A 27901-nucleotide genomic window follows, 5' to 3' on the forward strand; every position below is an offset into this window, starting at 1 on the left:
AAGCTACACAAAGAATGCTAATATTGTCAATAGTCAAGTCACTAGCTAAAATAAGTGTCAACAATACGAATGTCTGACCTTATGTAAACACCAGTGAAAACGTCATTCACCTTTCAAACAGTAAAAAAATTGACGCACTGCATGGTGCGTGTTCATTTACAGCTTAAGTCTTAGAAGTCTTGTCCTCTCACAATCAAGCAGTAGGCAATAACTGTCCTCGCTGCAATTTCCAGATTCCTTTTCATTGCAATTACACACATGAAAAGCTTTGGGGCTTTTTTGTAACCCCCACGTCTCCTTCCAACCTCCAACTCCCCTTCAAAACAATCTAGTCTAGACATTGTTGGAGAGCCGCTCTCTCCGTCCTCAGCCCATCTATAGGATAACCATCTGAACCCCATGGCTCAGCATGCCATTCCACATTCCACATTTAACTAACACCTACAGCTCAGAGTCAGACAACTGAATAGAACTGAGTACTGAGCCCTGAGGAACCCCTCGGCCATTAGCCCTTGTGGTGGGTGCAGGAAAAGATGAGAGGAAGAGGAGGGAGGGAAAGATGACAAATGGAGGAAGAGGAGGAGATGGGATGTAAAAAGCGTTAGAGGGAGGCAATTGGATGGTGCCAGCTGGAAGAAATAGGAGAGACATATATGAAGAAATAGGAGGAGAGATATAAATATATATATATAAAAAGAAAGAGTGAGTGAGATAGAGAGAAAAATGAGGGAAGGATGAGGAGAGATAGGAGTGGTGTACATGGGCCCATGGCTAGTGCCAGCTGGAAGGAGAGGCTATTACCCTCTCCCATTCAGGAGCAGGACGGAGTGGGAGTACAATGAACCGACTGACCGGCTGCATGCCAGCTCATTCTCCTAACCCTGCTGCTACTCTGACAATATGAGCTACCCATCTGAAACGGTCCTACTCTGAGCAGAACTGGAGGATACACCATATCATTAAGGTAAGCTCATGACATTATAACACTCAAATCAAATGTATTTTATAAAGCCATTTAACATCAGCAGCTGTCACAATGTGCTTTACAGATACCCATCTTAAACCCCAAAGAGCAAGCAATGCAGAGGCAGAAGCCCAGTGGCTAGGAAGAACTCCCTAGAAGGCAGGAACCTAGTAAGAAATCTAGAGAGGAACCAGGCTCAGAGGAGTGGCCAGTTGTCTTGCATATAGAGTGGACAACTGGACAGAACATGCATGGTACAGCCAGTGGTCCTCAATGTATCAATGCATTGTTACGCATCAACACATTTCTATGCATCTATTTACATTTCAAATGCCGTTAGCAGTCTCTGGGATTTGCAATGGATTCAAGCATGACATTGCCTTCCTAAAGAAAACCTCATAATATCACTTCTGACATTTGGAGTCACGATTGGAAACGAATCCTTTTACTTTCAGATCTGAGCAACAATACAAATGAATCCTAATTACGAACCTGAATTCTGGGAATCCAGGTGCATATTTCTTTCATTGCTATCCTCATTAAAGTCTGAGTGGCATCATCACTAAAAGAGACTATTGAGTCAGTCTAGTCTAAGCCTCAGAGAGCACAGCGTACGATCCTCCTGTGAAGCTACAGGTCCCGTGTAGCTCAGTTGGTAGAGCATGGCGTTTGCAACGCCAGGGTTGTGGGTTTGTTTCCCATGGAGGGCCAGTATGAAAATGTATGCACTCACTAACTGTAAGTTGCTCTGGATAAGAGCGTCTGCTAAAATGACTAAAATGTTTTAGAAAAAGCTGAGGGCGCTTACAAGGAGGTATTTCAATTATTTTTCAAGCTGCAAAAACACAAATAAAGCAGAAAGCATATCTGTTATAGTATGACAAAGTATACATCTTTCAGTATGTTTGCATTAAGATAGAGACACAGTCGTGTCCTAGAAAATAACATATTCACACATAATGTGAGGTGACAATTTCATCAGCACAGACCTATGACCGGAAAGGGTGCATGATGTATTGAAAGAGAGCCTTTATCCTGGTTTACATAGGAACCAAACAAGTCTCTGAGTCTCAGATCAATTGGATGGTACTAAGCAATGATGAGTTTTTGTCAATTGATCTGCGATTTAAACATTCTAAGTACCATCCACATACAACCCTCTCATATTCAGGCTATTTGGGTAGATGGTAGATTGAAAGTGGATACATCAGTGGTGGAACTGATCAATTTGAAAGCATCAAGCAAGGAACATGGAACAAAGAGACCATGGGACAATTAGAATGCACTCATAACCAGCGCATATATACGGTACATATTACATTAGGTCCTTATTGGAGAGTAGCTGTATTATGGATTCAAGGGCCATCAGTGGCACAAACGATGAGTGGATGATGATTGTAGCATTGGGAGTTGGAGACGGGAAAGAGACAGATAAAGTGGTTTGAAGGGGGTGAGGAGAGAAGAGAGAGAGAGAATGAGAGAGAGAAAGACAGAGACGGAGAGAGAGACATAAAGAGAGAGAGAGATAGATAGAACGACAGATAGTGAGGAAATTATGTTTGCATTCTGTTTTCCTTTGAGAACATTGCATTAATATAATAATAATAATAATAATAATAATAATAATAATAATAATAATAATAATAATAATAATAATAATAATAATAAGCCATTTAGCAGACGCTTTTATCCAAAGCGACTTACAGTCATGTGTGCATACATTTTTACGTATGGGTGGTCCCGGGGATCGAACCCACTACACTGGCGTTACAAGCGCCATGCTCTACCAGCTGAGCTACAGAGGACCACTGTAGCTCAATCACACATTAACTCCATCAGTTCAATTAAGCCTGATTGAATGATGCATTGTCTGGTTTTTCTATATATTATTATTTGCATGATCATTACAAAGTCAGAGAGAAACAGGGAGAAACGTAAACAGACAGAATGATGAGGTCATCAGTGTGGGACAATAGAATTAGAACTCACTCCAGGAAGCGGGTGATGTACTGGCGGCTGCAGCGCGACCAGCTGGGGGTGGAGGTGCCATACAGGAGCTGTGGAGACATGACGAAAGGTCTTTTCCCAATCGGCTCACAGTCATTGCCGTTGCCATCATGTTGAATCCCAAAGCTGCGGCATAGAAGCACATCCCACAGAGAGAAGGGAGAGTGAGTGGGCCCTGCATGGACAATTTGACATGTACACAGATATTTAGGAATATGCACCCACCCACACACCCACCCACCCACCCACACACCCACACTCAAATGCACACACACAGTGACGGCACAGTGAGTGAGTGGACAACTATACAATATAGTATACATTCTCAAATATACAGTATACACAGAGTGTACAAAACATTAGGAACACCTTCCTAATATTGAGTTGCACCCACTTTTGCCCTCAGACAAGCCTCAATTCGTCGGGGCATGGACTCTACAAGATGTCGAAAGAGTTCATCAGGGATGCTGGCCCATGTTGACGCCAATGCTTCCCACAGTCGAGCCAAGTTGGATGGATGTCCTTTGGGTGGTGGACCATTCTTGATAACCACGGGAAACTGTTGAGCGTGAAATACCCAGCAGCGTTGCAGTTCTTGACACACTCAAACCGGTGCGCTGGCACCTACTACCATACCCCATTCAAAGGCACTTAAATATTTTGTCTTGCCCATTCACCCTCTGAATGGCACACATACACAATCCATGTTTCAACTGTCTGCTCCCTGTCATCTACACTGATTGAAGTGGATTTAACAGGTGATATCAATAAGGGATCATAGCTTTCACCTGGTTAGTCTCATCAAAAGAGCAGGTGTTCCTAATATTTTGTCCACTCAGTATATATACACATACACACACAGCTGATGCAGAGAGTATGTTCAGAAAAGCCACACAAAGAATGCTAATATTGTCAATAGTCAAGTCACTAGCTAAAATAAATCAAAATCGATGTGTCAACAATACGAATGTCTAACCTTCTGTTACACCAGTGAAAACGTCATTCACCTTTCAAACATCCATCCAACTTGGCACGACTGCCTAGACAGGCTGCCTAGACGCACACATATGAACATACACATTCACACAGTACAGAGAGTCCAAAGAGAAGACACTCAAGGCCAGACCCAGACATGCACATCATACGCTGCCAGAGCCTGCCTTGGAAACCGCACAAAATCCTTTGACAAACATGTCTGGCATCAGTCTTGGTGTCTTTGTAGTGGGTAGCGTGCCCGCTAAGCTAATGCCACGCATTGCTTTCATCAGGTCGCCGGACTTCCGGATCTCACACAAGCGTTACCCGACCCTGTCACATTTACCCCTATGGCCACTGAGCAGAGTATTTAGAACCAATCTGAATCACTCTAGGGGGCTTCGCAATATATGCCACAACCAACCAATATCACAGCTTCACTCTGTGATGCTCTAAAGACTCCAAGACGAGGGCTGAAGCCTCAAAGACTATTCAAACTCACTTTTAAATTATATTTACATACCCTGCTGTTGTTAGTAGTCAAGGGCCCCTTTCCAACGAACGCCAAGGTCAGTGCTAGATCAGTTAGAGCTCTTTCAGTGCTAGATCATTTAGAGCTCTTTCAGTGCTAGTTCAGTTAGAGCTCTTTCAGTGCTAGTTCAGTTAGAGCTCTTTCAGTGCTAGTTCAGTTAGAGCTCTTTCAGTGCTAGATCAGTTAGAGCTCTTTCAGTGCTAGATCAATTAGAGCTCTTTCAGTGCTAGTTCAGTTAGAGCTCTTTCAGTGCTAGTTCAGTTAGAGCTCTTTCAGTGCTAGTTCAGTTAGAGCTCTTTCAGTGCTAGATCAATTAGAGCTCTTTCAGTGCTAGTTCAGTTAGAGCTCTTTCAGTGCTAGTTCAGTTAGAGCTCTTTCAGTGCTAGTTCAGTTAGAGCTCTTTCAGTGCTAGTTCAGTTAGAGCTCTTTCAGTGCTAGTTCAGTTAGAGCTCTTTCAGTGCTAGTTCAGTTAGAGCTCTTTCAGTGCTAGTTCAGTTAGAGCTCTTTCAGTGCTAGATCAATTAGAGCTCTTTCAGTGCTAGTTCAGTTAGAGCTCTTTCAAAAAATAAAGTGGGACATGTACAGAGACATGCTATACATTGACTGGAGTTGACCTCAACTACTGACTCCATCAAACTCTATTAGGTTTTGCATTGATATACAGCATTGATAAGGTCCACACCCTTCGAATTAAGGCAATGACATTGACACTGATGAAACCTGATCGGCCAAGACATTTGTCCCTAATGGAATAAACAAATGTATCTTCAAATCACCTTCATCCCAAGAGTGTGGACCTTCATCTTCTTGTCATTGGCCATTTGGATCTACGTACCACATAGTGAATTAATTGTACTTGTGTGCTGCACAACGTGTTTATCTGACTTAACTAACTTGCATCATACCAAGGAACATTTAGATTTTCGATTTGGAATTTTAAGACCCCTTGAAGTATCCCAAAAATATCGAAATAAATTATTTGATGAAAAAAAAAAAAAGTTGGCCTTACTGCTATTAGCCCATACAAACGCATTGACTAACAGATTCAACAGATATTTTTGTCACTAAACAGTCTCCATATATACTTCCGTTAATTTGTTTGAGTCTTGTGAGGCCTGTGCGCGTCCTAGAGCAAAACAACCGACATGTACGGTACGTGTTCGAGAGAGTCTCATCTCTCACAAACATGTACAGAAGGGTCATATTAGTGTGTAGCCCAAACTATTCGGACGCTACAGACAGAAGTTGGCAGATCGGCTGTACCGACTGCAGACGAGTCTTGTGAGGCCTGTGGGCATCCTAGGGCAAAACAACCGATATGTACGTGTTCATGCAAGTCTCATCTTCCATTTTCGGGATGTCTCATGGTCTGACAAACACCGCTCTAGCGCTGTCACCTTTCACCGTAGATGCAGAAGTGTTACATAGGCGGATGTGGTGGATTGAGACACATCCAATGCAAAAAAATAGATATCTCTAGCTTAAACTGACAGGTTTTTTTAAATGGGGATCTTTGTAATATGCTAATTAGATGTCCGTGGGGCCAAGGACATTGACCTTAGGGGGTTTAAACCGTTCAAGCTAGAGACACCAAACAAACTTTGTCATGTTCAGGTTATCCTAACTTCAAATTCTTAAAAACGTTTATCAACTATAACTATATAAATGTGCATTCATTTGCATAAAATAGCCTACCAACAGTAACTCAAACCATTCAAGCTAGAGGCATCAAACAAACTTTCACATGTTCAGGCTATCCTATCAATCAATCCTTCACAAGCTAGCAAGCACACCACATTTTCTTCAGGAAAGGAACTTTTCTAGTTTATTAAAGAAATATGTACTTACTTCGACTGTGATATGTGGTTGTCTCACCTAGCTATGTTAAGATGAATGCACTAATTGTAAGTCCCTCTGGATAAAAGTGTCTGATAAATTACTAAAATCAAAAAAAAAATCGTATTCGGCAAATGCGAAACATTTTATTTGATTTGGAACAATGTTTCTTCTGGTTGTGATTTATAACATTTTCTCAACTGCTTTTTCTGCTCAATGACAGCACATCCTTGATCTCTCTCTCTTCCTCTCTCGTTTTCTCTCCTCCCTTTTTAACACCCCCACTTTGCTATCTTGAACAACCAGCCAGCCTTGTTAAGGCCTGCAGTGTTGGCCTTATTAGCGCAACATGTGTTAGCTCTCCTGGATAATTAGCTACTCAAAAACAAGATCAGTTGCCTACAATGGAGAGATTCTGTGTTTTGCTATCAAAGACCACAATGGAGATAGATCCTATATTTGTTTGTGTTTGTTCTTGAGTATATTGCCATTGCATTTGTGTGTGGTTGTATATGATTTTAATTGTCAAATTAATTAGTTGAGAGGGGGATAATTTCATAGATATTTATGTTATTATGCACAAATTTCAACGTCATTGTGTCCGCCTCAACAATGTGTTTGTCATTGTTTGTGTCATTCTCCATTGAACTGCCATTGTATTGATGTTTGGCTGTATGTGTTTTTAATTGTCTACTTAGTTTAGGGGCCCATAGTGTCTGCCTCAACAACAACAGAACATCATTACAATGCCAGTGTCTGCCTCAAAGACAACAGAACATAATTCCAATGACAGTCTGCCTCAAAGACAACATAACATCATTCCAATGCCAGTGTCTGCCTTAAGGACAACAGAACACTGAGGACAAAGAGCTTCATTAATAGGATCTAAAGGGGTGGAGGGACCAGAGCAAATGTCACATGGTATCACATTCGGCAGCTCCTCTTTCATTCAGGTGCACACTGAATGCTTATTAAATACTTACTGTTGCATTCTCTCAGCCACACATTATAACTAAGCGACATGGGGGGGACATAAATCCAACACCTGCCTGTTATCATTATTTAATGAGGATATATTCTCCATGGGTGTTTGTGTACAATGTATCCTAATTGATGGTGTCTGGGTACAATGCATTGTCATTGTGGTCCTCTGTAGCTCAATTGGTAGAGCATGGCGCTTGTAACGCCAGGGTAGTGGGTTCGATCCCCGGGACCACCCATACGTAAAAATGTATGCACACATGACTAAGTCGCTTTGGATAAAATGGCTTATTATTATTATTATATTATTACTGAGGGTATTTGGGGACAATGCATTTATATAGCTGTGTTTGTCAGGAGGGCATTTATAAGACTAGCCCTAATACATGAAAGAAACACTTATTTTTGTTTAGCACACAATGGACATTAAACATCATGTGGATTACTCTATGGCTGCGTTTAGACAGGCAGCCCAATTCTGATCTACTTTTCACTAATTGGTCTTTTGACCAATCAGATCAGCTCTGAAAAAGATCTGATGTAAATCGATCTGATGTGATTGGTCGAAAGACCAACTAGTGAAAAACAAAAAGGATCAGAATTGGGCTGCCTGTGTGAAGCCTGTGTAACATGAATCAATTTGGACACAATTTCTGTTCCAGCAATTTTCGACATCTCAAGCGACCTTGCTGATACACGAAGGCAAAGCACTTCAAAACGCAATTGAAGTTGACTGCAACATCCAATCTTGTCATACATCACGTTTTCATAAATGATTTGTTTATCCAAACGTTTGGTAATTGTAATAGCATCGATATAGACAAAATACTGGCTGTACAATTTAGCTAGTTAGCCAAAAATGTTGCCTATTTGCCAACCGTGTTTTTTAACAACAGCTAGCTAGCTAACCAAGCTAGCGATGAGATAAGCTATTTAGCTAGCTAGTGCAGTTCATGTTGGACAATTTTAGTTGAAACTGGACAGAGAAAGGTCTGGGTTCACTATTAAAATGACATTAATTGACTGCCAGACCATGTACATAAACCACGACTAGCCACGGTGTCTAGAATGGTTTATACATTTCCCATTTGTCCTGTCTCTTTTGATGCGGTTTGCAGCAGCACTGAGCGGTGTTGACATGACGAGTCATGTAAGGTTTCTTCTTACTGACTGGACATTGCATACAGTCAGTTTCTATCTCTTGCGATGATGCAATGCAACTATGTTGCAGGCAATTAATTTTTTTAAGGTGACATGCGGAGTAGACCAAATGCAACTCTGTTGCAAGCAACATAAATTGGGTCCAGGTTGCTTCGTGTGAAGAACTCAATATCTTAGTGTGATGTTGTCAACAAAGAAGATCAAAAGGTGTTAGATAACTGCAATTGGTAGCAGAGAGAAATGAGACATCAGACAGAAGCTTTCAAGCTTCGTTAGGGCCACCTGGGTCTGTTATTCTCCTTACTATCTTCCAAAATAGAGAAGCCATTTTGGTATAGACTACTCTTCACTACCCACTGGACACACCACATCATTTCAACATGGATAACTGCCTAATATTTGGGTTGAGACGTTGGATCAATGAGATTCATCCACTCAAAAATTACAGCTAAAAAGTTATCACAATTCTTTCAACCACCTAAAAGCACAACCAAATTCCAATGGAAAAACAATGTCTGATTTAGTTGTCACCCAAATGACTATCACTGCGCTTTCAACCATTTAAAAGCACAGCAAAGTTTAAAATGGGAATATAATATTTTGTTTATTTATACAAGAGATTAATGTGTTATCACTGTGCTTTATCTAATAGCAGAACCAAATGACCTGGATTGCAGTGGAGATTAGATTAACAGTACATGGTGCAAGTGATCAATGCCATTGGAGATTCTGCACAGATTATTATTACAGCAATTGTGAAGATCTCCACAAACTTGCAATGACCTATGCATGCTATCTCAATGACCTATGTACGCTTTATATGATTACATAAGAAGGAATTGATAGTTACAGTAACCTCAAAATGTGGCCATGGATGTGTTACTCATTTTAAAGTTGAATGTTACATTAGTTTGTAAAATAGCCTTAATTTCAGGCTATTTCCTATATTACAAAAGTAATATTGAATTGTGTTTGGTTGACAATTCAACCAAGTATCAACATTTAAAGGAGACTGCGGATAGTTCCATCTGAGTCACTGGCTTAATCCCATTCTTTAACTTTTTATTTTTGGTTGAGTTGGAGACATGAATTCAACATATCATTTCTTAACTTGTCGACAAGTTAATAGGCTATTTATTGTATTTAAAAAGTAGCAATTGTTTGAATAAAAACATTCCAGTTTACAAATTAATAATTGATACATTGGAGTCACGTCTCCATCTCAACCAAAAGTTATAGAATAGGACTAAATCAAATTAAAACTTTTAATAATTATTTGTAGACAAATTGGAATTAAAGCCAGATTACGTTAGTAGCACAGATGGAACTATCGAAGCAGAAGCTGCATCTCCTTAAAATGTTGATATTTGGTTACATTGACAAACAAACTGTCACGCCCTGGCTCTGGGGACTCTAATGTTGAGCCAGGGTGTGTAGGTTTATTGTTTAGTTTTCTATGTGTTTCATTCTAGATCGTTTATTTCTATGTTGGCCAGGGTGGTTCCCAATCAGAGACAGCTGTAGCTCGTTGTCTCTGATTGGGGATCCATACTTAGGCAGCCTTTTGGCATGTATGTTTTGTGGGATCTTGTTCCGTAAGGTTTGTTGTTTAACCTAGGACTTCACGTATCGTTTGTTTTGTTGTTTTGGTTTGTGTTGTGTACATTTAATACAGTGTGTACGCCTATCACGCTGCGCCTTGGTCCGCTTCATCTAACGACGATCGTGACAGAAGATCCCACCAAAAGAGGACCAAGCAGCGTGTCCAGGAGCAAACGCCGGAGGTTACGTTAGTGGATGTCCTCCTCGGTTGGGGGAGAATCACGGAGGAAGAGGCCGTCCGTTACCGGAGGGCGATGAATGAAAATGCCCAGGCAGGAGAGGAGAAACGGCGCCAACCATGCCGACGACGGACACCCGAGAGACAACCCCAATAATTTTTTTTTGGGGGGGGCACACGGCGTGGACGACGGGGCAGCAGGAGGCAGCGACAGGGCGTATCTGCAGACTAGGAGAGGAGGCCACCAGGTTACGGGGGCTATTGGTCCAGAGGGAGCAGGAGTTAATTGGTCAGAGGGAGGAGCTACAGGAGGTGTTAAGGGAGAAGGAGAGTGTAGAGGCACGGCGAGAGGAGCTGGTTAGGCAGCAGAGGGAGCGGAGGTTTATAAGGAAACCCAGTCCCGCTCCTCGCACCAAGCAAGTGGTGTGTGTCACCAGTCCGGTCCGGCCCGTTCCTGATCCCCGCACTAAGCCTGTGGTGCGTGTTCCCAGTACGGCCCGACCCGTTCCTGCTCCTCGCACTAAGCCAGTGGTGCGTGTTCCCAGTCCGGCCCGGCCCGTTCCTTCTCCCCGCACCAAATCAGTGGTGCGTATCCACAGTCCGGCCCGGCCCGTTCCGGCTCCCCGCACCAAGCCAATGGTGCGTGTTCCCAGTCCAGCCCGGCCTGTTCCTGCTCCCCGCACCAAGTCAGTGGTGCGCGTCGCCAGCCCGGTCCGGCCTGTTCCTGCTCCCCGCACCAAGCTAGTGGTGCGCGTCGTCAGCCCGGTCCGGCCTGTTCCTGCTCCCCGCAACAAGCCAGGGGTGCGCGTCGTCAGCCTGGTCCGGCCCGTTCCTGCTCCCCGCACCAGGCCAGTGGTGCGCGTCGTCAGCCCGGTCCGGCCCGTTCCTGCTCCCCGCACCAAGACAGTGGTGCGTGTGTCCAGTCCGGCACGGCCCGTGCCTGTTCCACCGGTGCCTGGTCCGGCACCGGTCAGCTGCTCCACTCCGGAACCTGAGCAATCCGCTCCACCGGTGTCCAGTCCAGCTCCAGTCAGCGGGGCCAGACCAGACCAGGGGCGCAACGGGGAGGTGGAGAAAAGGTGGTGGTCACGCCCGGAGCCGGATCCGCCTCCGAGGCGGAATGCCCACCCGGCCCCTACCCTCTTGTGTTTGTGTGGCGCGGTCACAGTCCGCGCCTTTGGGGGGGGGGGGGGGGGGGGGGGGTACTGTCACGCCCTGGCTCTGGGGACTCTTTAATGTTGAGCCAGGGTGTGTAGTGTCTGTTGTATTTTCTATGTTGTTGATCTAGATTGTGTAGATCTATGTTGGCCAGGGTGGTTCCCAATCAGAGGCAGCTGTTTCTCGTCTCTGATTGGGGACATACTTAGGCAGCATGTTTGGCACTAGTCATTGTGGGATCTTGTTCCGTATGGTTTGTTTTGGTGTTAACCTAGGATTTCACGTATCGTTTGGTTTGTTGTTTTTGTTCGTGTGTGTTAAGTACGTTAATTAAATAAAATGTACGCTTACCACGCTGCGCCTTGGTCCGTCACTTCCTTGAACGATCGTGACACAAACAATATCACTAAATACCATTACATTTGAAATCAACCAGAGCTTGAAACCCTAGGCCTATTGTACTGTTTATTTTGTGTTGAATCCTGGGTTGAATTAAAACAATAGCTGTTGATGACTTTGAAAAACGCTATATAGGCCTAAATAGCATAATTGACAATATGAGTGATATGACATTTCATTTGCTCTGTTAAACCTACCCTTTGATGTCGATAGCAACAGTGAATCTATTTAGTTGTTAAGTGGGGATCTAAAAATAATTGTCACAATAGCACATTGGTAATAGTCAGTAACAAATATCAAAGCTAAGCAGGGCTGGGCTTGGTTAAAACCCTGGATAGGAGACCAAAGGGAAGCTGTAGATAGATCAACTCTCCAGCAGGAAGTGCTGCCCAGCCTATAGCTTATTTTTTTCTTCTGATAGTGGAAATAACGTTGAAGATCTGACGTTGTTTTAAAAAGGTACAAATTCAATATATTGTATACAAGTTTTCAATATGTTGAAATTTGGTGACCATGATGACATAATCCTGTGGTTGAAATCTCACCCTCGATACAACAGTTTGCGTATATACTTTTTTTAAAAATCCAAATGAATTTTCCACGTAGCTTCCACGTCACAATACGTTGACAAATGACGTCGAAAAAACATTGATTCAACCAGTTTGTGCCCAGTGAGTACTCTCATCACTGGAAACAACTGAGTCAAAGAACAACAGGTACTCAATGACGCGGAATGCATCACAGCGGGTAGAATGTGTCAAAGAACAACAGGTACTGAGTCAAAGAACAACAGGTACTCAATGACGCGGAATGCATCACAGCGGGTAGAATGTGTCAAAGAACAACAGGTACTGAGTCAAAGAACAACAGGTACTCAATGACGCGGAATGCATCACAGCGGGTAGAATGTGTCAAAGAACAACAGGTACTGAGTCAAAGAACAACAGGTACTCAATGACGCGGAATGCATCACAGCGGGTAGAATGTGTCAAAGAACAACAGGTACTGAGTCAAAGAACAACAGGTACTCAATGACGCGGAATGCATCACAGCGGGTAGAATGTGTTTGCTGATATAACAGAAACATGAAATATTCAGAGAGGAAGAAATTATGTTTGTTCAATTAGATGTTCTATGTATGTTTAGCTAGTAAGTTAATGATTTAGAGAATCCCTGTGCACAGTCACAGGCCTTACATTTTATGCAAAAGCAGAATGTAAATATGGTATATATGATAATGTAATCCATTTAATGCATTAAACATTGGAGTGCTGGTTAACATGTTTGCCTATACTGAATCTGATTGCTTGAGAAAGAGGGCAGAGAATATGCCATGTGCAAAACCAATACCCACTCTGACGCACTAATCTTAAATTAATTGGGCGTTTTGTTCTGTGAACTAATTTAGTCCTAGTAAATTGACTAACAATATGTGAGAATATTGAATTAATAATTCAAATACTGTCGCAGCAAGGACCATTTTGTGTGCCACTCTAAATAATTTCATGCAGAATAAACTGTAAGCAGATAATTGGGTATTTGATGGACTTAATTGCTCATTAATTGTCAAATCTAGACGTCAAGCCATTCAAACTTCAATTAAATTGTCTTCTTGATTGATAGCCCCAGACATTCAAACACATGACACATAGAGTGCCTTCAGAAAGTATTCATACCCCTCAACTTATTCCACATTTTGTTGTGTCACAGCCTGAATTAAAAAAGGATTACATATTTTCTTCTCAACCATCTACACACAATACCCCATACTGAAAAAGTAAAAAAAAAACATGTTTTTAGACATTTTAGCAAATGTATTGAAAATGAAATACAAATATCTAATTTACATAAGTATTCACACCCCTTTGCTATGAGGCTCCAAATTTAGCTTCCTTTGAACATCCTTGAGATGTCAATACAACTTGATTGGAGTCCATCTGTGGCCAATTCAATTGTTTGGACTTGATTTAGAAATAAACACACCTGTCTATATAAGGTCCCACAGCTGACAGTGCATGTCAGAGCAGAAACTATACCATGAAGGAACTGTCCGCAGATCTCTGAGATAGAATTGTGATGAGGCATACAGTGTGCTCCAAATGTATTGAGACAGTGACACATTTGTTATTTTGGCTCTGTACTCCAGCTCTTTGGATTTTAAATTATATAATGACTATGGAGGTTAAAGTGCAGACTGTCAGCTTTAGTTTAAGGGTATTTTCATCCATATCGGGTGAACCGTTACAACACGTTTTGTACACAGTTGGGCTGGGACAGTCCCCCAATTTGAAGGGACAAAAGGTATTGGGACAAATTCACTTATATATGTATTAAAGTAGTAAAAAGTTATGTTTTTGATCAAATATTCATAGCACGTAATGCCTGAATCAAACTTGTGAGTCTACATATTTGTTGGATGCATTTGCTGTTTGTTTTGGTTGTGTTTCAGATTATTTTGTGCCCAATAGAAATTAATGGTAAATAATGTAGTGTCATTTGAGAGTCATTTTTACTATAAATATAATATGTTTCTAAACACTTCTACATTAATGTGGATGCTACCATGATTAAGGATAATCCTGGATGAATCGTGAATAATGAGTGAGAAAGTTAGACGCACAAATATCATACCCTCCCAAAAATGCTAACCTTCCCGGTTGTAACTGAAATGTTGAGAGGTTAGAATGTCTTGGGGGTTTGACCTCATAGTCATTGTATCATTTCAAATCCAAAGTGCTGGAGTACAGAGCCAAAACAACAACACATGTGTCACTGTTCCAATACTTTTGGAGACCACTGTATATCTGGGGAAAGGTATAAAACAATTTTAGAGTGTTAAAAGTTTCCAAGAGCACAATGGTCTCCATCATTGGGAAATGGAAAAAAACATGGAACTACCCAGACTCTGCCTAGAGCTGGCCGTCTGACCAAACTGAGCAACCGGGCAAGAAGGACCTTGGTCAGGGAGGTGACCCAATAACCACTGACAGAACTACAGAGTTCATTGGCTGAGATGGAAGAACCTGCCAGAAGGACAACAGTCTCTACAGCACTTGATCAATCTGGGTATGGGAGAGAGGCCAGACCGAAGCCACTCCTGAAAGACTGAGATAATAAGGCAAAAGATTCTATGGTCTGATGAGACAAAAATGTAACTCTTTGGCCTGAATGCAAAGCGCTATGTCTGGAGAAAACCAGGCAGAGCTCATCACCCGTCTAACACCTTCCCTACCGTGAAGTATGGTGGTGGCAGCATCATGCTATGGAGATTCTTTTCAGCGGCAGGGACTGGGAGACTGGTAAGGATAGAAGGAACAATGAATGGAGCCAAATACAGCCACATCCTTGATGAGAACCTACTTCAGAGTGCAAACGACCTTAGACTGGGGCAAATATTTACGTTCCAACAGGACAATGACCGCAAGCACACAACCAAAGCAACGCTGGAATAGTTTCAGAACAAGAATGTTTAAGTCCTTGAGTGGCCCAGCCAAAGCCCAAACTTGAATCCCATTGAAAATCTGTGGAAAGACTGGAAGACTGCTGTTCACTGCCGCTCCCCATGTAATTTAAGAGTTTGAGAAAATCTGCAGGGAAGAATGGGAGAAAATCCCCAAATCCAGATGTGTAAAGCTGATACAGACATACCCAAGACGACTCAAAGCTGTAACCGCCGCCAAAGGTGCTTCTACAAAGTATTGACTCAGGGGTGTGAATACTTATGCAAATTAGATATGTATTTCATTTCCAATAATTTAGCAAACATTTATAAAAACATGTTTTCACTTTGTCATTATGGGGCAGTGTGTGTAGATGGGTGAGATTTTTGTAAATATTTCATCCAATTTGAATTCAGGCTGTAACACAACAAAAATGTGGAATAAGTCAAGGGGTATGAATACTTTGTGAAGGCACTAACACTTAACATTCAACCTGTAATGGCAGAGAAGATGACAAATCAAACCATGTGACACATCCAACCATGTGACACATCCAACCATGTGACAGAAAGTTATATGGAGGTGTGGTGTCAGAGTGTGAGTGTGTGTGTCCATGTGCCCAACACTTACTTGTGCCCAAGCTCGTGGGCGACGGTGAAGGCCAGCGGCAGGCCCGTGTCCTCACTGATGCTGCAGCTGCGGTGGGGCTGACACATGCCCGCTACATGAGACAGGCCCAGGGTCTCACATGGCTTATTGATGGCCGCACAGATGTCCTTTCTGAGGAGAGGAGGATAGGGAGAGAAGGAGAGGAGGGAGGGAGAGAAGGAGGGAGAGGAGAGGGAAAAGGAGGAGAGGAGGAGTGCAAAGGAAAGGAGGGAGGGAGAGAAGGAGAGGGAAAAGGAGGAAAGGAGGAGGAGGGAGGGAGAGCAGGACTGAAACATTGCAGTGAAGAGCACAACAATGAGCTTTAACATCATCGGTACTGAGGGCTTCGATAGAAAAGTGACACTTCCTACTTTTGACATGTTTAATGTGCTGCATCTATCAAGAGCATGATCGGATGGATAAGTCTCTGTGGAAAAGCTAATTAATTAACACAGTTGCAGAAAAGCCCAACTCAGGAGCTCCCAACTACCATCTGAAAAAGGTCACCAAATCTCTGCAAATATTCTTGTTGTTGCGCTGCTCAAATTCAAGTTCTGGTGAAGCCTCTAATTGAACTAGTTCGTCAAACAAAAGAGTTGTGGATTAATGAGTGGCTTTGAGTGGAAAGAGATGGAGCGAGGGAGGAAGAAATTAAGGTCTATTCAATTAACAATGGAAAATACAACGAGTTTCTGGGTGGTAAAACACAATGGATAATAACAGGCCATCAATGGGAGGGGAAGGTAGGCGAAGGATCTCAAGGCTGTTTTGTTACAGTTACATGGTTTGAAAAGGACTGTCCTCCATGACAGAATGGTGAGGAGAAATCAATGTTAGGCAATTAGAAAGAAAATAAAAAAAAGAGGACATCGAATGCTTGAAAGGAGGACGGTACACTTCCTTCAGCTTCAAGGACTGCACCAATAACTACTACTGTTCAGAAAGCACAAGTAAGGAGAGGAGAGTGCATCGAATGTACACTGAACAAAAATATAAACGCAACATTTAAAGTGTTGGTCCCATGTTTCATGAGCTGAAAAAAAAAAATCACTGAAATGTTCCATACGCACAAAAAGCTTATTTCTCTCAGATTTTGTGCACAGATTTGTATACATTCTTGTTAGTGAGCATTTCTCCTTTGGCAAGATAACGCATCCACCTGACGGGTGTGGCATATCAAGAAGATGATTGAACAGCATGATCATTACACAGGTGCACCTTGTGCTGGGGACAATAAAAGATCACTCTAAAATGTGCAGTTTTGTCACACAACACAATGCTACAGATGTCTCAAGTTGAGGGAGCATGCAATTGGCATGCTGACTGCAGGAATGTCCACCAGAGCTGTTGCCAGAGAATTTAATGTTCAAGCTGCCACCAACGTCATTTTAGAGAATTTGGCAGTATTTCCAACCGGCCTCACAACCGCAGACCACGTGTAACCACGCCAGCCCAGGACCTCCACATCCGGCTTCTTCACCTGCGGGATCGTCTGAGGGGGGTGGGGGGTTGTGCTGAGGAGTATTTCTGTCTGTAATAAACCCCCAGTGGGTGGGCCTGGCTGCCAAGTGGGTGGGCCTGGCTGCCAAGTGGGTGGGCCTATACCCTCCCAGGCCCACCCATGGCTGCACCTCTGCCCAGTCATGTGAAATCCATAGATTATGGCATAATGAATTTATTTCAATTGACTGATTTTCTTATATGAACTGTAAGTCAGTAAACTCTTTTAAATTGTTGCATGTTGCGTTTATATTTTTGTTCAGTATACAGTTGATGTCGGAAGTTTACATACACTTAGGTTGGAGTCATTAAAACTCGTTCTTTCAACCACACCACATATTTCTTGTTAACAAACTATAGTTTTGGCAAGTTGGTTAGGACATCTACTTTGTGTATGACACAAGTAATTTTTCTAACAATTGTTTACAGACAGATTATTTCACTTATAATTCACTGTTTCACAATTCCAGTGGGTCAGAAGTTTACATACACTAAGTTGACTGGGCCTTTAAACAGCTTGGAAAATTCCAGAAAATGATGTCATGGCATTAGAAGCTTCTGATAGGCTAATTTTCATCATTAGAGTCAATTGGAGGTGTACCTGTGGATGTATTTCAAGGCCTACCTTCAAACTCAGTGCCTCTTTGCTTGACATCATGGGAAAATCCAAAGAAAGCCAAGACCTCAGAAAAAGAATTGTAGACCTCCACAAGTCTGGTTCATCCTTGGGAGCAATTTCCAAACGCCTGAAGGTACCACGTTCATCTGTACAAACAATAGTATGCAAGTATAAACACCATGGGACCACGCAGCCATCATACTGCTCAGGAAGGAGACGCGTTCTGTCTCCTAGAGATGAACGTACTTTGGTGCGAAAAGTGCAAATCAATCCCAGAACAACAGCAAAGGACCTTGTGAAGATGCTGGAGGAAAAAGGTACAAAAGTATCTATATCGACAGTAAAACTAGTCTTATATCGACATAACCTGAAAGAACGCTCAGCAAGGAAGAAGCCACTGCTCCAAAACCGCCATAAAAAAGCCAGACTACGGTTTGCAACTGCACATGGGGACAAAGATCGTACTTTTTGGAGAAATGTCCTCTGGTCTGATTAAACAAAAATAGAACTGTTTGGCCATAATGACCATTGTTATGTTTGGAGGAAAAAGGTGGTGTCTTGCAAGCCGAAGAACACTATCCCAACCGTGAAGCACGGGGGTGGCAGCATCATGCTGTGTGGGTGCTTTGCTTCAGGAGGGACTGGTGCACTTCACAAAATAGATGGTATCATGAGGAAGGAAAATTAGGTGGATATATTGAAGCAACATCTCAAGACATTAGTCAGGAAGTTAAAGCTTGGTCACAAATGGGTCTTCCAAATGGACAATGACCCCAAGCATACTTCCAAAGTTGTGGCAAAATGGCTTAAGGACAACAAAGTCAAGGTATTGGAGTGGCCATCACAAAGCCCTGACCCCAATCCTATAAAATATGTGTGGGCAGAACTTAAAAAGCGTGTGCGAGAAAGGAGGCCTACAAACCTAACTCAGTTACACCAGCTCTGTCAGGAGGAATGGGCCAAAATTCACCCAACTAATTGTGGGAAGCTTTGACCCAAGTTAAACAATTTAAAGGCAATGCTACCAAATACTAATTGAGTGTATGTAAACTTCTGACCCACTGAGAATGTGATGAAATAAATAAAAGCTGAAATAAATCATTCCCTCAACTATTATTCTGACATTTCACATTCTTAAAATAAAGTTGTGATCCTAACTGACCTAAGACATGGAATTTTTACTAGGATTAAATGTCAGGATTTGTGAAAAACTGAGTTTAAATGTATTTGGCTAAGGTGTATGTAAACTTCCGACTTCAACTGTACATCCTCTCCCCAATAGACTGCAAATGGAATTCAGCCCTGGTGTGTGTGGATGCGTCACTGGTTACCTGGTGAGAAGGACGGCCACGTCGTGATGGACCGCGTGTTCTTCTCCCTTCACGTTGAGCCGTTTCTGCCACTTACAGAAGCTGCTCAGGCTGTTGTCCGCGTGGTGGGTGATCTTCAGGTCTCCCTGCCAACCACAGGGATGTCATCGTTACGTTAGACAATGACACATCAGATACCTTCATGAACAGGGGTGAGCTTTCCAAAAGCTTTGTAGCTTATGGCATGTGAAGTCATAATGACATTTTCTGGTTGAGACGTTTGTCTGGTCCCTTTACAGCAGTGGTCCAGTAAACACAATTTACACCCCTTTTGTGGAGAAATGCATTGAAAGAATAGGAAGCATTACAACCGGAGAGTTTACCCACCAATTATTTTGTTTACCACTACATCACTGCTTTAGAGACATTTAAAAGATGTTGCTGGGAGATTGTTTCTGCTAGACAGCCATTCTAGAAAGGAACAAATTGGCCATATTGTCGTATCTTTGAGCTATTAGCTCTTGATGAAGAGTTAGATTTACCTTTAGGAGTTAAAATTGCATTTAAAGGTTCAAAATGTGCACTTTCAAGCATGATGAGATAGTGACAACCAAGTGAGAGCCATATTATGGCCAACCACAGACTTTCCTCTGCAGGGATGTAAACATTGACAGTCTAGTAGCTATGCCGACCAATAGGAAAAGGGAACCTAGACTATATGGTTGGGTCAACGTCTAGACACTACATTTAAAAAATTGAAAAACCAGCACTCAGTGTTTTGGCGATAGGCTTAGTCAGCGTTTGACGAAGGTTGTCGCCGAAACGTATCCGTTTGTTCTGACCTCTGCTCCTAAAAAAAAATACATAAAAACGTAAAGAATATTCCACTGAATGCAGGTTTTTCCCTTTATTTCAAATGTATGCCTTTTGAACCTGGCACCCCAATTATTTTTTCTACTACAACCTTTTTCATAGTATAGACACTAAAACAGAGACACCTAGAACAGTTAGATAAGATCCGGTTAAGGAATGGTTAGGAAACTTACCCTACATGCCCTTTCTCAGACTACATTATTACCATTAGCCACTAACCGCGACCAAGGCTTCAGAGAGATGTGTTTCAGGGCTAGCTACACATTACATTTCCTAACACGTTGTGGGGAGGGCGTATGGGGCCTATTCTTCCTACGCTGGGAGACAAATATGAGAAGAGGCTAATGGTGTTCTGATGTGAAATGCTGTTTGAAGGATGTAACTGAGGCCCTGGCTATGATGACGACAAGGCTGAAGGGGGAAGTGTAGCGTAGAGGAGTCAGATGGGGCTAGCGCTATCCATCTCTCTCTTTCATTCTCTCGCTAATGAGCTTCTCTGTTATCACCCCCTCCACCAACAAAGTAAATTGGAGAATATCTCTACAATTTTGCAGTGCAATAGGCCTGTAGTCAGAATTTCCTCACATCATTACACAAACTAATAATATAATTTTATTGTTCAGGGAAAATGACATTGGAACTAGTTTAAACCAATTACCAAGAGCAAAACTGCTTCTTTAAGCGACAAGACATGATGATGATACACTAGTTTTAACAAGAGTGGAATTTTGTCTCGACTCCAAGAAAGGCAACTTAACTTCGCGTCATCATGCAGTTCCATCTTCACAATGTGCGTCACATATTCCATTTCCTGGTATGACACTGGGCCTCAAGCCATTTGAATCTGTTATTGCAGCCTACTTGAGTTAGGATTTGTAATCAATTCATAATTATCTATCTGTGCTACTTTTTTGGGGGGTATTAAAATATCTTGATGTGGTCAGTCTGGCAGTTTTGTTTTAGGATAAGATTAAGGGTCATTGTCATTAAGATCTGGCAGTCATTTGTGGCCCTGTGTAGCTCAGTTGGTAGAGCATGGCGCTTGCAACGCCAGGGTTGTGGGTTCGTTTCCCACGGGGGGCCAGTATGAAAAAAATGTATGCACTCACTAACTGTAAGTCGCTCTGGATAAGAGCGTCTGCTAAAATACTAAAATGTAATGTAAATGTAATTTGATGTCACAACTGAACCGTTTGTAAGTCTTTCAACACTGATTCAGTAAATCTGACTTTTAAACGGAGCTCCAATGACTTGGCTAACAGTGTTTGTAACGTGCAGAGCTTTGTGATTCTATCACCTCTTCCTTCTCCAGCAGGATCAGACGAACCACTACGATGTTGATGGGGTTTCCAATGCTGGCATCACGAAACAACCCTGACACCTGAAACAGAATGGACATGATTTAGCACGTGACTCAGTGGGTTGGGGCAAAAAGTTTTCCTTCTCAACAAATAGTCAATCCAGTACCATTCTGTTGTGTTCTATTTTATTGAGACCACAGTATACAGTTCATATGAGGTATATCACGATCATTATAAATAATGGACTATCTTGTCTACTTAGGAATGTTTCCTACCACACTGGCAAAGCAGACAGTGATGATTAGTTATACATGAGTCTGTCTGGAAAATCCATTCAGAAACGTAGTTTCTAGATAACACAAAATAATGATTGATAACAACTTTGCTCACATTTCTCCTAAGCAACAATGTGATGCAGAAAACAACATCCACGGTTCTCACTTCGGCAGATTACAGTCTAAACATTTTCCATCTTTTCAGTTCAGGAGACAGATGGCCAGGTTATTTGAATTACACATTTCCCTTTTTCAGGAGGGTATAATACTGCTTTTCTTTAGGTATTTGGCAAATCTCTATACACACACACACACACACACCTTCCCGCTCTCTTCTCATTCCTTTCATCCATCCCTCGCTCCCTGTTATCTCTCAAGCTGTTGTAGTGAATTAAGGGTTCCTTTGATTTTCTGGAAACAACAAACAACCAACTGTAGCAGCAGCAGCTTTCACCCTGGCTGATTAGCAACATCTTGGGGGAGGCAGCCACCCACACACCTCCGTTTTCAGGTCACATCTTAATACGCACACACAAGCTTTATGGTTTCTAGTCCTACATTAAGTAGGGGCTCAGGAGGCTCACTGACTGGGTGCTAGGGTGCCTGGGTAAATAGAAAGCGAGAGCTCATTTTCACTAAGAACTGTCTCCCTTCTCCAGGAGGAGGTAGGCTCATGGCAGCAGACTACTAATGTGTTTGAGCCAAGTGCTGGCTAATGCATTTAGACTGGTTTAAATCAGCCCTAACTCTTCCAGGGTTACTTATGCTTTTAGACTGGTTCATGAGCCCCAACTCTTCCAGGGTTACTTTTAGACTGGTTTAATCAGCCCTAACTCTTCCAGGGTTACTTTTAGACTGGTTCATCAGCCCTAACTCTTCCAGGGTTATTTTTAGACTGGTTCATGAGCCCCAACTCTTCCAGGGTTACTTTTAGACTGGTTTAATCAGCCCTAACTCTTCCAGGGTTACTTTTAGACTGGTTCATCAGCCCCAACTCTTCCAGGGTTACTTATGCTTTTAGACTGGTTCATGAGCCCCAACTCTTCCAGGGTTACTTTTAGACTGGTTCATCAGCCCTAACTCTTCCAGGGTTACTTATTCCTCATTATGCTTTGAAGTCAAGGACCCAATGCTAATACCTTTCCTGTTCTGATTTGGTGTGATGATAGCTTAAAATAATGGACCTGTCTGACGGGAAGAAGTAGACATACAAAATAGATGCGTGAAGGACTGCTTGTCTTGATGTAGTCCATCTACAGAATTGTGCGGTTACTCTTGAAGCCGTTGGTGACAGCTACAAGTGGTTGCCTAAAGTTATATCTATCCAGAAACGCTGCGTGAAGTATCACACTTCAGTATTGGTACCAACCCTGTTCCTGGAGAGCTACCCTCCCGTAGGTTTATACTCCAGTATTGGTACCAACCCTGTTCCTGGAGAGCTACCCTCCCGTAGGTTTATACTCCAGTATTGGTACCAACCCTGTTCCTGGAGAGCTACCCTCCCGTAGGTTTATACTCCAGTATTGGTACCAACCCTGTTCCTGGAGAGCTACCCTCCCGTAGGTTTATACTCCAACCCCAGTTGTAACTAACCTGATTCAGCTAATCAACCAGCTAATTATTACAATCAGGTGGGGTAGATTAGGGCTGGAGTGAAAACCTACAGGACGGTAGCTCTCCAGGGTTCACAACACGGAGTCATATTTACCTTCTCCATTGAGTCATCATTGGTCAGAGTGATGCATTGTGGTCACGGACCAAAGCTTTTGGATTTCACGCTTGAGAAAATGAGTCATTACCGATACTTACAGTGGTGGTCAAACGTATCAAATAATTAGGCCTACTTCGTCTGCTTTAGGACCAGAAGTTGGTTGAGTGAACGTTACAAAGGCTCACCAAACCTCAACCTTATGTGGATATTGAATATTATGACTTGGAAATTTTGAGCTGAGCTGATATTATGAACTGAGTTCCAATGATTTGAAAAAATTCCCCTGACATTGGTCACATTGGGATCCCCTCCGTGGAAACAATATGAGCGTACATTTTATTTATTGATGTTTACTTTTTGACGTTGTTTGGATGTTGTGTGAAAAAAATATCCTGACATTGGTCACATTGGAATCCACTCCCATCCCTTGTTGGTGTGGAAAGCATTCCACACAGCACTAACTCTGCAGGCAGGGCTTTGTCACAGTGACATTGCAGACAGCATATCACCAGCACAATGTATGAAGGGACTCTTTCATCATAAATGCTAGTTGTCCCTGAGTCCCAGTACTTTCTCCGCTGCCAAAGGCAGGGAAAGCCTTCAGTTTAAAAGAGATGAAACGCATAGCTGAACAAATAGCACTGCACTGGAACTCAAATAGGCTTTGTGCCTGCTGCCCTGCCGTGTACCCAAATGAACAAACTGTTCTATCATACTAGGTATGGTCCAAACGGCTCACAACATGAAAGGCCTTTTGAAGTTAAACCGCACACAACCAATTTATCTGTCCTTGTAACGCTTAGAATAAAAAGACCTGTAGTTTAGATCATCATCGAGACACATTTCTCTCACACTAGCTGCATTTTATTTTATATGAAAAAGAGAATTATTAACCCAAAACACAATTATAACTTTTTGGAATATTTAAATACTCTTTGTCATCCTGCATGTCAATGTAGTTTGAAGACAGCATCCCACAGAAGACAGACGGACAGCATCAAGCGAGAGCTGTCGAAAGACCATCTTTCTTCACCCTTTTAATGAGTTTCAAAATGGCCGCCCTTACACAATGGAAAGAAAGCTCCTGCGTCTCCTGAGGAAGATAATGCCATCTCTGTTTGATTTGCTTCAGGGAAATTCCATGGCAACGGAATTACGAGACAGTTTAACAAACCATAGAACTCTATGCACAAGGACTGTCAATGTGTTTTTGTAAAATGTTTAGTGGAAATTGTTAAAAGTAGTGATTATGTAGCATAATTCCATGTTTTTTTTTTACTTTGAAAATCAAATGGTTTTTGTTTGGTATACATTTTAAAGAGAAAATTAATCGGAGTCTCAGTGTAATTCCATTATCATGGAATTGCCCTTCACTCACTGTACGATCGCTTCAGTTCCCGTTGACACAATAACAAGAGGCTGTGGAGTTCAAAGCAGAGGTTTGCAGGACTGAAAAACAAGACACCTGAGAGGATGCGGAGGATAATGTGTGTTTCCTGTCCTTCTTATTGTCCGCCAGATCCGGTGAAGCCAGGGGAGCTCTCTGTCATTGAAATCCCCTTTCCTGATACGCCGTCCTGTGCTTGCCCTCCTTGGCAGCTGCAGCCGGACCAAACCTTTCCTAATGCGCTCAAAGTTTCCTAATGCGCTCAACAGCAATAGAGCGAGGACGAGGTCAGAGGACTTGGTCTGGCCTCCGTCCAGGAAGTGCTAAAAACCCAAGGGTCAGTTCACAGGAAGTTGTAGTCATTTGGAAAAAGAGAGAGAGGAAGATAAAACAGAGGGATGAGGCTACAGTACATGGGGAGGGAGAGATAAAACAGAGGGATGAGGCTACAGTACATGGGGAGGGAGAGATAAAACAGAGGGATGAGGCTACAGTACATGGGGAGGGAGAGATAAAACAGAGGGATGAGGCTACAGTACATGGGGAGGGAGCGATAAAACAGAGGGATGAGGCTACAGTACATGGGGAGGGAGCGATAAAACAGAGGGATGAGGCTACAGTACATGGGGAGGGAGCGATAAAACAGAGGGATGAGGCTACAGTACATGGGGAGGGAGAGATAAAACAGAGGGATTAGGCTACAGTACATGGGGAGGGAGCGATAAAACAGAGGGATGAGGCTACAGTACATGGGGAGGGAGCGATAAAACAGAGGGATGAGGCTACAGTACATGGGGAGGGAGCGATAAAACAAAACATGATGTCACAATACTAACAGAACAGAGATGAGATGAGGGTGGAACACATGGAAGCATCTAGCATAGGTATTGAGCCAGCCAAGCTGGGATGTTTTGGATGATATTGACATGGATGTTACATAACCTACAGTACATACAGTGACAACAGAATGACTGTCAAGGCTGCAGCCTGCCTAACCAAAGAAGCTATTGCGTAAATCAAGTTTTATGACGCTTAATTCCCTTGAACTATAACCAAGTTAGTGGGACAGTATTAGAGTAGGGTCAAGAAGTTTGCACTGAAAATAAAAAAAGGGAATTTCAGCAGACCAAAGGCTACTTCCAGCTAACACACAGCACCCTAGCCCATATTTGGTAATAGTGGGAATCAAACCCACAGCTTTGGTGTTGCTGACCACATCCACCAACCAACTCCTACCAAAATAAAACCCAGTGAGACAGACAGAGAGGGCTACCAGACACTTACGATGTTCATGACAGCCAGTACGTAGCTCTCCACGCCCTTGGTCCCGTGGTACTCCACCATCTTGGAATCGGCCACCACCAGCGTTTCCACCCACTTCTCCCTGCTGATGGAACGCTGGCGTATCCTCCTCTTCCTCCGCTGGCGTCTCTCCCAGCGCTCCCGTTGCCTCTCCACACGCTCCAACGACGCAGCTGGATCTGAGGGCGGAGCCGTGACAAATAGTGTGGTTGCAGAGCTTCAGCTTTAGTATTGTGTTTTAAACTACAATGGAATAAGGCAGACTTTTTTTGTCTTATCCTTGATTGGTTTGAACTTTGTTACACCATATACTTGTAAGGGATGTTTATGTACATTTTGTATGTGTTTTATTAGCTCAGTTACACCAACTATAGTCAAATGTATTTGTCCAAAACTGCACATCATATGTGTGGCAATAGAGTTAGAACTTATACAGTACACACTGATGCATTGTGATGAAAATCACAAGGGCTATATAAAGAAACAGGCTGTGTAGACAGTACAACAGTGCAACTTTAGTCTTTTCTAAATGTCTTGAGGGAATTCAAGTGAGCGTTACGCACACTTAACCCTGTGAGAGAGGCAGTGGGGATTTAATGCATGCTTGAGAAAGAAGTTTGGTTGAAGCAGTCGCTCCTAAAATTCCTGCTAAGCCAGCTGATCCTTCCTGGTTCTCTCTAGCACCCCCAGCCATCTGCAGGATATTCCATCAATTCTCTTGACCTATTCCCTGTGGGTGAAGTCAACCAATACTCCAGTGAAGTGCACGTTCAAGTGAGTACGAGAGAGTTATTTTCAAAATAGTTCAAGTCCCGGGGCCTGCAATGAATTCCTAATGGCATATTTACATAATACTGCCTCTCTGATATTTCATCCTGCAATGTGTTTCAGGGCTTAATTAAGGCTCCTGGTATTTCAAACAGGCCCTATTACCAGCCCAATTATTCCCAGGCTGTCTTCCTCCACCTCTAGAGAGTGTGTGTGTGTACTGTACGTGCGTTTGTGTGATAGATCCAGTACTCTGCCCCGTTTGAATACTTAGAAAATACATCCTCCCTTCCATGAAGCATCACTGACCGGTCACCATCTGGATGGGTTAGGTTGGATCTGACACATAAATCAGTTGGTGTCAGAAGTGGGATCCTTGTTTTGTCCAATTGGTTATTACTTCAAGGAAGGTAAGGAAGGGTGCATCTTGAAAGTATTGGAATAGCCTCATCCTCTAAGGGCTCTCGCCTCTATATTGGAGTGTGTGATGCCAAGTCAAGACGGGATGCTTCACCTTTGACCCCACAGGTACTGTTGGTGGTTTGGTCTCCAGAGATGGGCTGTACCAACTGGCTTTGGGTGGGGGAGGTGTGGCGCTTATAGATAATGTGGACTTGTGGTGCCGTCGACTCATCACTAGACCGCTCCAATGGCCGGATAAAGAACTCCTCCTGGGACAGCTTGAACAGCCCTGTCTACAGAGAGGGAGGTAGGTCAGTATTGCTTTTGTTATGAGAAAAATATGGTTTATTAATATAAAAAAAAAGTCATAAAACAAGGACATTCTATGAGAGGTCAAAATGTATTATGAGAAATATAGTGGTCCTATTGTACAGGGAGAAAGGAGGTCAGAATTGCTTTATTAATATATATTTTTTAATTGTCCTAAGCAAGAGGGGAAAAACACAGTAAAAACATTATCCTGGGAGAACAAGGGATCACAACTGCTTTGATATGGAAGAATACAGCTAGCA

General features: G+C 42.7%; 1 protein-coding gene across 1 annotated transcript in view; it reads right to left on the bottom strand.

The window, feature by feature from the left end:
- Nucleotides 1–27901, bottom strand: part of LOC311116154 (A disintegrin and metalloproteinase with thrombospondin motifs 7-like) — a gene marked incomplete at its 3' end in the record, with an annotated part of 94765 nt that overhangs the window by 58851 nt on the left and 8013 nt on the right. Inside the window, exons 3-8 of the mRNA XM_084191279.1 lie at nt 27442–27622; nt 26142–26338; nt 21481–21564; nt 19332–19456; nt 15864–16013; nt 2954–3097 (exon numbers count right to left, since the gene is read on the bottom strand). Of these exons, the coding sequence (XP_084047405.1) occupies nt 2954–3097; nt 15864–16013; nt 19332–19456; nt 21481–21564; nt 26142–26338; nt 27442–27622 (881 nt within the window). The remainder of the gene's footprint in view (nt 1–2953; nt 3098–15863; nt 16014–19331; nt 19457–21480; nt 21565–26141; nt 26339–27441; nt 27623–27901) is intronic.

Source organism: Coregonus lavaretus, assembly GCF_964263955.1.
Source record: "Coregonus lavaretus genome assembly, contig: HAP1_SCAFFOLD_780, whole genome shotgun sequence".
NCBI classification, from domain to species: domain Eukaryota; kingdom Metazoa; phylum Chordata; class Actinopteri; order Salmoniformes; family Salmonidae; genus Coregonus; species Coregonus lavaretus.